At 33.0% G+C, this 12,560-nt stretch overlaps 1 protein-coding gene across 5 annotated transcripts in view; it reads left to right on the plus strand.

Annotated features, from left to right (window-relative positions):
- DPP10 (dipeptidyl peptidase like 10) overlaps nt 1-12,560 on the plus strand; it is a 1,405,070-nt gene that overhangs the window by 1,350,459 nt on the left and 42,051 nt on the right. For all 5 annotated transcript variants that reach the window (XM_063790352.1, XM_515752.7, XM_003309203.5 and 2 more), the window contains 4 exons: nt 97-218; nt 1,575-1,622; nt 10,003-10,101; nt 10,209-10,278. In XM_063790352.1, coding sequence (XP_063646422.1) covers nt 97-218; nt 1,575-1,622; nt 10,003-10,101; nt 10,209-10,278 — 339 coding nt within the window. The remainder of the gene's footprint in view (nt 1-96; nt 219-1,574; nt 1,623-10,002; nt 10,102-10,208; nt 10,279-12,560) is intronic.

Raw genomic sequence — 12,560 nt, forward strand, 5'->3', positions numbered from 1 at the left:
ACTCCCCTGTTTATATTATATTGAAATATGAACACCACACATTCAAGTGCCTAGAATAGTAGCGTTTCTATAATAACTTCCTTTTTCTTTCTCCAGTGCTTCTACTGAAGGATTATTGAACCGCCAATGCATTTCATGTAATTTCATGAAAGAACAATGTACATATTTTGATGCCAGTTTTAGTCCCATGAATCAATATTTCTTATTATTCTGTGAAGGTAAGATAATACATGAATTCTGATATAATATATTTTATTCATTGTATTTGGTCAATATCTGTTGGTATCAGCAACTATTACTCTAGAAGATTTCATAATCTTAATTTATAAATTTTTGTTAATAGGATATACATTATATATAGACTTACTGAGATACAATTTTTTACATATTTTGTATAGAAATAAAAAATGAGAATAAGTCAGTAAACATGCACACATAATTAATAAGTGCTATTTGAACATGAGCAACTTTAAAAGGTGAACAAATATATTTACATCAGCGAGGCCATGCCACAATCATAAACTAATTTACCTAGTCTTTAGGAAAAGTAATAGTCTAGTCTTCTTGTTAAAACAATGCTTTGGTTGTTAAGAGATTTAGGATCTGTGGAAATTTAGGACCTATGGAAATTGAATTCCCCTGCTTCAGAGTTCTTCAGTTCTGGTCAATTACATTCACCATTATTACTTCTTCTATCTTGTAACAATATGCGTAGTCTTACATGTTTATACAGTATCTCTACAATATATTCATAGAAATCATTTTCCTTTTAATATGATACTGTATTTTCCAGAGATTAAATAGAACTCATGTGTCCTCTTATAATATGAAGAGTTGAGTGCTACTACTGCAGCTGATATATTAAGCTGTCCTTTTTTAAGACACAATGAGAGATATACCAAGACTTACTTTTTGACATTGTTTTTCTCTTGATATATGAAATGAAGTAATCAAAAAAGAAGTCCTTGTTTAATGACACCAGGAAAAAAAAATTAGTTTTAGATGGGATTCCTTAGAGAAGTGAAGTTTCAAGATAACTTTTTACAGTAACAAATTAGCTAGTGTATTTTAAATATTTGAAGATTATGGTTAACGTATTTTTAAATTAATATATAGTTACCACCCAATTTTAAACTTTTCTTATGGATGAACTATTTCAAATATGTGTGCTTTCTTTTTTGGCTGAGTGGCAAATAGAATTTTATCTTGGATCAGTGGATGAGGGGTGAAAGGGTTGTGAATCAGCTTTCTGAACATCAGTGGCTAGTCTATAAAAGATGAGAGATAAAGAGAAAGCATGTAGAATTGGCTAAAAACATAGAAATATAGAACATTTGGGGGAAGAGAGAATCTTAACAATAATCTCTGCAAATAGTTTCCTTCTTATATATTCTTACCCTTCTGAATAAAATGCTTATAAATAGGAATGAAAGCTAGTTATCTGGTTTCTGTTTTGTTATGTTTTAACCACGAAGTGCTTCCATTTGGGGGAAAAAAAACTATTATGTAAACTTTCTAATGATTATTACTTAGACATCTTTAAAAATATTTATACACATATTTTTAAATTCCAGGTCCAAGGGTCCCAGTGGTCAGCCTACATAGTACGGACAACCCAGCAAGTGAGTACGCAAGAAGACAATTAAGAATATTTATGGTTGGCATTAGTCTTAGACATCGTGTTATCTATTCTGAGTCATATCCTCTATAAATTCTTCTTCAAAAAATCCCCACCATGAGGAAAGCTGCGTGTATACCATCAACTTGACCTTATGTATGTAAGAGAAACAGTAAAGCAAGAGATATGAGCCATGTTACAGGTGGGAGGTGAATCTTATATGCCCAAAATAGGATATCTACTACCTAAGTCAAATAGAGTTATTGATGAAACAGGTACATTTTAGCTTACTGGCCTCTTAATGTTCTGGTTCATTCTTGCCTGGGCCTCACATAAGTTATTCCTCCAGAATAACCTTTTGAAGATATTTCTGAAAATTATGAAAAATGTGTTATTTTATATATTTTCTATCCTCTTTGTTCCAGATATCCAGGTTCTTCTAGTTTTGTATATGTACTTTTTCATTTATGCATTTATTCATTTGTATATTTGTTAGGTTTGTTAAGAGATCACCTACTTTTGTCAAACAATGTGACAGAGTCGGAGGGTATATTGAAAGAGTGTCGTGTTCAAGAACTTACAGTAAAGTAGATAAATAAATGCATGGTTGAGCTTATCTTAAAAATGAATAATCAGATTTCATCCTGCCTTCCTTTCTCTTTCCTTTCTTGCATGTTTGTATCCTTCTTTCATTTTTTAAGTGTTATTTAATCAATGCTTCTATTCTGTGATGATTTCACATAAGCTACTATAATCTAATAATGGCTCATATTTATTGACTCATTTGAACTTTGGAACACCTCTGAGATAGTTAATTTGATTATCCCTTTTTACAGGTGAGAAAAATTAGTCTCAAAGAGGTTAAGTAGTGATAACTTGGCCAGAGTCATACTAATAAATGGCAGAACCAGGGATCAAATGAGACAGTCTGACTCGAGAATAGGTTTGTAATTCACTACAATATAATAACTACTTTTTCTATTGTGCTTTTGCCTCATGCATTGCATACTCTTATTTAAGTAGGAGTCAGTTAGGTGGCTTGACTTAGAAGATATATAGGTAAAAAAGTGTAAGGTTGAATGACAAATATCATTTTGAGAAAACAGACCAAGACCATTTATATTCTTCAAATAATGTCATATAGACACTTAGTGCATGCCCGAGGCAACAAGAAATTTCTAAATTTGTGTTGGGTTTTTGTGTGGCTGAAAGATGGTTTAGCACACATTTTAGTTTCTATTTATTTCATTATTTCCGTCTTCAGTGTAAACCTTAAAAAGATTATGTTAAGCAAATCAAATATATTCAATATTAACTCTAACGGCAACAATAATGATCATAGACAGTATGGTTGATAAAATGGAAAGAAGGTTGAATCTCATAGATAGAACAATCAGTGTATAAAATAAGTCTATCACATGCTTTTTGTGGGATCCAAGACAGTGTGTTAACATCTCAAAAGATCAGTGTCCTCCGAGGCAAATAAACAAATGTGTTTGCAGTGAAGATGAGTAATATTCATGACATATAGGACACACTAAATCAATAACTATTTGTGTTACACTGTATATCTTGCCTTTAACAAAGGATGATTAAAAGTTTTCCAATCTGATTTTAATTTAATTTTATCCTGTTGTTACAAGGCAATGTCTTTTCTAATAACTTCTGCTGCAAATTACAAAACATTTCTGTCTAAGGGAAATCATGTTATTTTCCTGTTCAGAAGCCAATCATGTTTGTCTCAAGGTCAACAAAAACAAAAAAAGGCTATGAATAGTGGTCAAGTGCTTAATTTTCTTTTCAAAAGATAATTACTTAGGGAGATAAAATTTATAGTCACTGGCAAGTAAATCTTTGGGTCAATGAAAGCAAATATACCAATGAGTAAGTCATAACTCATTTTTGGGCCACATGAAGTAGAATAGTGCATGGAGAGAAAATTTAAAAAAAGAAAAAGGAAAATATTTAACAAGCATGGAAAACCTTTAAACCCACTAGTTATCAAAGAAACGCAGAAGAAACTACTGCCATGTAATTTTTCCTAAGAAATTAATAACATTAAAAGTTTACATTACTAATAAAGATAGAATGTGGTAGAAATGTTAATTATAACATATTAAAATTAATAGTCAAAACTTATTTCTTTTGTTTTTTTGAGACAGAATTTCACTCTTGTTGCCCAGGCTGGAGTGCAATGGTGTGATCTCAGCTCACCGCAACCTCCACCTCCCGGGTTCAAGCAATTCTCCTGCCTCAGCACCCCGAGTAGCTGGGATTACAGGCATGCATCACCACGCCCAGCTAATTTTGTATTTTTAGTAGAGGCGGGGTTTCTCCAGTTGGTCAGGCTGGTCTTGAACTCACAACCTCAGGTGATCTGCCAGCCACAGCCTCCCAAAGTGCTGAGATTACAGCCATGAGCCACCACGCCTAGCAGAACTTAATTCTTTTATATCATTTTTTCATTTTTGTAGTTTACACTGAGAAAATAATTCTAAATGGAGAATATTATGACAAAGCTATTGAAAATAGAAAAAGACGTTATAAATAACAAATAATGGGAGTTTGTAAATACATTTTAATGGAATATTACTCAGTGCCCTGGGCATCTTCCATTTGTTTTTCCAGAACCACTTTTAACTCTCAATTCTTCTCTTCGATGTTCTCTGGCCTAGAAGTACTTTCTATAGGTGACTTAGGTTCTGTTGCCCCATGGCTTCCAACTGGATTCAACCAAAGGAAATCTTGTAGGCAACTGGAAAGAGGGAGAAAACTGCTCTGGGTTGTTTATTCCACCAGCCCTGTTCCTATGGAGTCACCACAGGCTGGCTGTGACCTTTGGCTGAAGGGAATCTTCACCCTTGACCTTCAGGCCCAGCCACTGTTTTCTTGAAGTTTTCTCTTTTCACTGTGTTTCTGCCAGGTTTGGGTATCAGAATCATGCTGGCCTCATAGAGTGAGTTGGGTAGGAATCCCTTCCCCTTGATTTTTTGGATTAGCTTCAGTATGATTAGTAGCAGCTCTTCTTTATACATTTCATAGAATTTGAATATGGATCCATCTGGTTCCAGCCTTTTTCTAGTTGGTAGGCTTTTTATTACTGATTTAATTTCATAAATCATTATCGGTCTGTTCAGGGTTTCAATGTCTCCCTGGTCCAGTCTTGAAAGGGTGTGTATGTCCAGGAATTTATCAACTTCTTGTAGGTTTTTTAGTTTGTGGGCATAGCGGCACTCATAATAGTCTCTGAAGGCTTTTTGTATTTCCATGGGGTCAGTGACCATGGGGTCAATGTCCCCTTTGTCATTTCTGATTGTGTTTATTTGACTTTTCTCTCTTTTTTCTTAGGCTATCTAGCAGTCTATTAATTGTATTTATACTTTCGAAGAACCAACTTTTGGTTTTTATGCTTTTTCACGTATTCATTTCATTCAGTTCAGCTCTGATGTGGGTTTTATTTTTTTTTCTTCCTCCTGTAGCTTTGGGATTGATTTGCTCTTGTTTTTCTAGTTTCTCTGAGTGAATATTCACCATTTTTTAAGCATTTAAAATTAAATGCTTAGGATAGCTTCTTTGGAAATATACTAATGTTTAAATAATCGGAGTTTCTTTACATTTTAAACATGTAAAAAACCTCTTAGAACATCTAGTCTTTCAGATACATATAATAGGGGAAGATATTTACTTACGAAAGAGGTAGTTTGATGTGCCTGAGGTTACACATAGACAGCATAGTCCAATGGGAGAAACATAAAATTACATGCTTATAACAGTCTATGATTATGTCTCTAGTAAAAGTGCACACAGTTCAGGACAAGAGGAAGTCAATGAGAAGACATTTTCAGAAAAACGAATGTGTGTAGACAAACATAAGAACGCATAAAAATGTTCACATTTGCAAGATAAACATTGTTCATCATAGCTGGAACAAAACATTTACTAAAAGAGAAAAACTATATGAGGCCAGAGGGGCAGACTGGAATTGGATCATAACTCTTATTTTTTCTAAGTAGTTTGGATTCAATCATATTTGTTCAATGATAAACCTTTGACATTTTATTTTTTTTTTTTCTGGCCATGGAGTAACTGGAAATAGACCTGATTCCCTTGTTTCCTTTAATAATAATAAAAAAAAAAAAGAGTAAAGAAAACTGGACAAAATATACAAATCAACTGTTTTCAGACATTCAACAATAGCCAGCATGGGTCTCTGATCCCTGAAAGAAGGAAACAAGTACAATTAGTGTTGTAAGTTCTCTGGCTTTTTTGTTAATAGAAATTTCTGAACTCCAATGCAATAAGGAATAAACTAATCATAATACAATGATATCTCTGAGTTGAGGAGACAGAAAATGATATTCAGAAAGATTGAGGCTTATGGAATGTTGAGGAATGGTATGGAATTTTATGGAATTGAGGCTTATGGAAAGATGAAACTGGAAATGAAGAAGCCACATGGAGAAAGACATCTGCATAGGGCTGGAAGAGGGATCACCCTGAATCAGCTGCTGAAAATACCTAGCTGAGTATGCACAGGAAGATGCTTCATGAGTGTAGGCAACGCCAGAGCTCACAGAGTGGTGGGATTTGCTCAAGTTATAATCAGCACAGTAGTGGGACATTTAGAAGAGATCCCAGAAGTGTCCTGCCTTTTGTAGTGCTAAACTAGCCATAGAGCAAAGGTCATTCAAATACACACTAAAAAGATTTCTTTAAAAGTCTTGAAATGGTCAACCTGCCTGCAACATATGCCAGAACAAAGTCCAACAATTGTTAAAAGATCACAACAAAACCCAGGCTTTCAAAATGGAAATGTCACAATGGTTGGTATCTAATAAAAAATTACTAGCTTTGTGAAGAAAGTAGAAAATATTACTCGTAAATAGGAGAAAGATTAGTGAATAGAAACAAACTCAGAAATGACAGGGATGATGGAAATCACTGGCAAATACAGTAAATTAGCTGTTACAAATACATAAAGCCATCAAGGAAAGAATGAATGTAGAGAGAAAACAAAGATAATATATTTTTATAAAAGAACTTTGTGAATTTAAAATAAGATATTTGAAATATAAACTTCACTGGAAAATACTAAAAACAGATTAGAGGCTGCCGAAGAAAAGATCAGTGGACTTGAAACAATATCAGTAGAAAATTTCTTGACACAAATAGAAAAGGAATGAAGAAAGTAGAACCCAAATTAACCATAGGCCAGTGTCTACATCTATCATATTTGTAATTAGAGTCAGAATGGGGCAAGGGGACTTGCAAAAAATATTTGATGCAATAATGGCCAAAAATTTTCTAAATCCGATGAAAAAGTTAAAAAAAGTTCAACATAACGAAAGCAAGATAAATGTCAATAAAACCACACTAGCGCACATCATTAGCAAATTGTGCAAAACCAATGATAAAGAAAAAAATTTTTAATAATCAGAAATTAAAAGACACATTACATCCACATATTATACACATAGTAAAAACGAATGACTACAGACATCTCATCAGAAAAAAGCAAACTGAAAGACAATAGAACAAAATACTGCAAATGCTGATGGAAAACCAAACTGAACTAAACAAAAATCCTTAATAGAAAAACCTAGAAGATATTTCTCACTTAAAAATGAAGACAAAAAGAAAGTTTCAATAATAAAAGAAGTGAGAATGTTCTGTCATCAAACTTGCTCTTCTAAATAACAAATTGATCAATAAAAACTAAATTATTAGAAAATATTTTGAGCTGAAGGAAGATGAAAACACATCAGATTCCAATTTACGGGTAACTACAGCTGTGATTAGAAAGAAATTTATGACTCTAACTTATTATATAAAAATAAAAACACAACAGATCCCAATTTAGGGGTTACTACAGTTGTGATTAGAAAGAAATTTATGATTCTAACTTATTGTATAAAAAGAAAAGGTTTAAATCGATAATCTCCTCTTTCACCTTAAGGAATTAGAAAAAGAAGAGCAAATTAAAACAAAGTTGAAAGAAGGAGATAAAAAATGACTAAGAAGGAAATGATATTGAAAATAGACTAGCAGTAGAGAAAATGTATGAAACCAAAAGTTGCTTCCCTGACAAGATCAATAAAGTTGGCAAAATTCTAGTGAGAGACATGAAGAAAAAGAGAAAAACGTAATGCCATTAATAAAAGAGATGATGTTTATACAAATGCTATAGATATTAGAATGACAATAGTGGAACATTATACGTAATTTTTTTGCCAGTAAATTAGGCATCTTAGATGAAATGAAAAAATTCCTTAAAAGACACAGATCACTAAACATTCACACGAGAAGAAATACGGTATATAAATATGCAATTAACATTCTCCTCACAAAGGAAACTCCAGATTCAGCTAGTTTCACTGGTGCATTTTATGCAACATTTAATAAGTTAATACCAAGTTTACACAAACTCTTTTCAAAAATATAAGGCAGGCCAGGCGAGGTGGCTCACGCCTGTAATCCCAGCACTTTGGGAGGCCAAGGTGGGCAGATCAAGAGGTCAGGAGATCGAGACCATCCTGGCTAACATGGTGAAACCCTGTCTCTACTGAAAATACAAAAAATTAGCCGGGCGTGGTGGTGGGCGCCTATAGTCCCAGCTATTCAGGAGGCTGAGGCAAGAGAATGGCATGAACCCGGGAGGCGGAGCTTGCAGTGAGCCGAGATCACACCACTGCACTCGAGCCTGGGCAAAAGAGTGAGACTCCGTCTCAAAAAAAAATAAAAATAAAAAATAAAAAATAAGGCAAGTATTGACCAGATTCCAAATCCGGACATATATATTAAGAGGACAAAAAAAAAGATCAAATTTTCTCATGAATTTAGGTGCAAAACACCTTAACTAAATAATAGCAAGTCAAACCTAGCAATTATAGAAAGTATGATAATTTGTTATGGCCATATTGGGTTTACCCAAAGATTCTATGTTTGCTATAACCTTCAACAAACAATGTAATTCACCGTATTACACTGACACCTCAAAGGATTTTTTAAAAACTTGAAAATTTTGTCAAACAATAATAATAATCAATTAATAGGCGTTCCTAATCAAGATAAGATAGAAAAGAAATTCCTGAACTTCATGAGTGATATCTGTAAAAATACTACAGCTGACATCATGCTTAATGGTGAAAGAATGATGCTCCTGCCTGAGGACTGGGAAAGTCAAGAATGTTTGTTCTCACTCCTTCTGTGCAACATTGTGGTAGAGGACTTAGCCAGTAAAGTGGGTAAGACAAAGAAATATATGCAGTAAAACTGTGTTTATCTGCAGAAGACATACTGTGTACAAAACAAAAAGGAAGGAAACACAAAATTGTGGAATATACACACAATAAACTATTGAAAATAAGTGAGTTCATCATGGTTACATCTGTAGGCCAATACACAAAATTCAACCATTTCATCAATGAAAATGCAAGATTTAGGAGTATTTTTAAAATGCTGTTTAAAGTAACATCAAAAATCCATGGAGTATCTCGGAATAAATCCGATAAAAATGAATACCTCCTCTAAAATCTGTATAATCCTGCTGGGAGAAATTAAAGACTCAAATTTCTACAGACATAGACATATATATCTGTATACAATATGTACACATGGATATATGTGTATACAATATGTATACATATGCAAACATATATGTGAATGTATATATATTTATGGATTAGAAGGCTATTTTTATGATGTAAAGTCTCTCCAAATCGATCTACAAATTTAATACAGTGCACGTACCTCAAAATTCCAGCAAGTTACTGATGTCTACTTCATGTTTTATCAAATTTTTTGATGTTTCATTTTTGCTATTTCTCTATTACTGTATTTTCAAGGTCATTACTCTTTTCTTCTTCAGTGCCTAATATTTTATTAATATCACCCAGTATATTTTTCATCTTAGATCATATAATTTTCATGTATTTCAGATTCTGCAGTTTTTATTTTTAGAAATATATAACATGCTCATGCTTTTTCTACCTTATTAAACACCTGAACTACAGTCCAGGTGTCCTCATCCTGTGTTTCTGTATCCCTTTTAATTGGTATAGGTACCTAGATATTGTGAATCTCATCTCATTTGGAGCTAGATAATCTTGTATTTTGCTAAAATACTCTTAAGCAGGTTAACGATATGATCAGATTTGCATTTTGAAAACGTAAATGATAAATTTAATATGAAAGCAAATGAAAAAGTTTTACTGGCATAATGAAGCTCACTTAGAAAACTGTTGTAGTAATTCAGAAGAGAAATGTTGAGTTAATCAGCACAGTGCCTGCCAAATGGTAACAAGTGGATAATTTTTTGTTGTGTCACACTGATTCTGTTTAATGCATAGGAGTTAGCTATTTACACTACCCTTTTTTGTTTACAGAATATTTCACATTGGAAAGCAATTCTATGCTGAAGGAAGCTATCCTGAAGAAGAAGATAGGAAAGCCAGAAATTAAAATCCTTCATATTGACGACTATGGTAAAGTTTTGTGCATGCTATGTTATTCAAGAACAACTTTCTCTGCGTCTTATAGTTTTACCTGTAAATGACTCTCCATCTTTAATATTTTGCTCTTTCTTTAAAAGAACTTCCTTTACAGTTGTCCCTTCCCAAAGATTTTATGGACCGAAACCAGTATGCTCTTCTGTTAATAATGTAAGTATTTTATTTGTTTTTAAAATAAAGGAATCTAAAGATTTTATATTTTTGTGTCTCACATGACAACATTTGATTCAATAAAGAAGAGAAGTCCTATGTGTGTAGTTAATCAGGACAGCTGTCTGTTGTCTAAATTCCTCTAGAAGTCCATCACTAAATCATGTATAAAGATGTGTAAATTTTTTTGAACTTCTTGCATCCCACATGGAGTTTGGTGCTACTGCCAGGAATAGTGACACTAAATAGTTTGATTTGTGGGTGTCTACTTAGCAATTACTCAAGCCCTGTGCTCTTTATCAGTTGTTTATGCAACATTGCGGAACAATGCAACATTGCGGAACATGTAATTCCACTGCTGAAACAATGGGTTATGTTTGTATCACTCCTATTGATTTTTCCTCCTGCATGCATGGCCTGCAGTAAGCTGCTCCGATGCTCAGAAAACTTGACTCAAGTTTTTTTCATCTTGAAATTGACTTTGAAGTTAAATATCTTTATACATTTTGTAAGGCTATATCATGACTATATGCTATTAGGCACCGAGGCCCCTAACATCTAATGCGTAACTAACTTGATATTGGTTTAGCATTGTATTCCTGAGAGTTATAAGTTATTTCCCTTATTAATATGATCAGGTAGCATATTGATATAATAGTGCTTAAAACTGTCTAAAATTATGTCTTTAGATATAATAATTTCTTTAGATATAATATTTAGAAATAGTAAATATGAAAATAACATTGCTTATTATGATCACTGAGTATAGTGGATAAGTATTCAGTCTGTGGAATCGGATTTCCTGGGTTCAAATTCTAGTTTTGCTATTTATTAGCTGTGTGTCCTTGGGCAAGTTCCTTAACCTCTTACAAGGCTAAGTTTCTCTAAATATAAAACAATCATTACAATACAACCTGTGTTTTAAGACTGCTTTGTAGATTGAGTGAAATACAACATATAAAGTCCCTTAAACAGTGCCTAACACATATGATTCTTATAATTATTGGGATTATAATTCTTTTTTGTATAGACTGCATTTATTTTATTTAGATATTTTAATATATACAAGCAATTTGTCCCTTTATTTTAACAAACCACATAATACAGAAATAATATAATATTTAATTTTCTCTCTGACTCCAGTGTTCATTTCTAATTCTAATTATTGAGCTTTGTATAGTTTCTCATATCCAAACTTTTCTCCCTTGTCCCTAAAAGCCAGGAAGCTCTGAAAGTTCTTAATGTCTCCTTGAGGAAGTTCTTATTTGCTGTTTCTTAATTCATTGTTTTTTTTTCTTGTCTTTTTTACCTAGTTTCTTCTGGTCTATTTTAACTGTATGTATGATTTACTGAGGAAAAATGTTTAAGGCACTAAAACGAGACAAAAAGAAAGCAAAAATCAACCCCATCTTCTATCTCAGTCACGTCTCCCTTTGGTAAAAGGAAATGTTCTTTTGATTCACTGAAAAATAAACTTTCTCAAGGAAGGGACATCCCTCAGGCACATCCTAGGCACCCCTCAGTATGTGATGACCTTCTAAATGGAAGATAAAAGACTGCCCTTGAAGCATGATATTTATGCAGACGAATGTGTAGATAATTATGCCCACTTGCGTATCCACCTGCTGTAGGGCAGTGTCACACATAGGGGGAAAACCAAATAAGAGTTAACAGAATCTCTTTGTTTTCTGAAACAGATAAGCTAACTGGCTCATCTTGGCATCAGACTTGTGTTTTGTTCCGGTTGATTTTTAGTTTATAAGAGGAATATAAGGACCTACACAAGAAACCAATTTGAAGACTTCTCTTACTGGCAAGGGGTACTTAGGGTTTTTTTGAGAAGTAGGATTTTGGAGCAAAATGCTGGTTTTGGAGTCAGGTAGAACTGGGTTCAAGTTGGAGTGCTGAGATTTAACAATACACTGCTGAATTTTTTGAATCTTCTGTTGCCTTATAAATAAATTGGGGAAAATAACATGGGATGATATTTCTATTTCAATATATTACCATAGTGTTTGGTAGAGCATAAGCACTTGCAGATAGTCTTTAATAAATCGTAAGCAGAATCATAATTATTATTAGTATGGTGCAAAAGTAATTGCAGTCATTATAAATGGCAAAATTATAAGTAATTGCATTACTTATAAATGCAAAAACTGCAATTGCTTTTCTGCCAACCTAATATGGATAATAGTATTTTAAAGTATTTAATGTGATTAATATAAATATTTAATGTGTAATTTAATGCCCATAAAGTTATTCAATAGACAGACACTACTAAA

The sequence above is a fragment of the Pan troglodytes genome, chromosome 13 (assembly GCF_028858775.2).
Source record: "Pan troglodytes isolate AG18354 chromosome 13, NHGRI_mPanTro3-v2.0_pri, whole genome shotgun sequence".
Lineage (NCBI taxonomy): Eukaryota > Metazoa > Chordata > Mammalia > Primates > Hominidae > Pan > Pan troglodytes.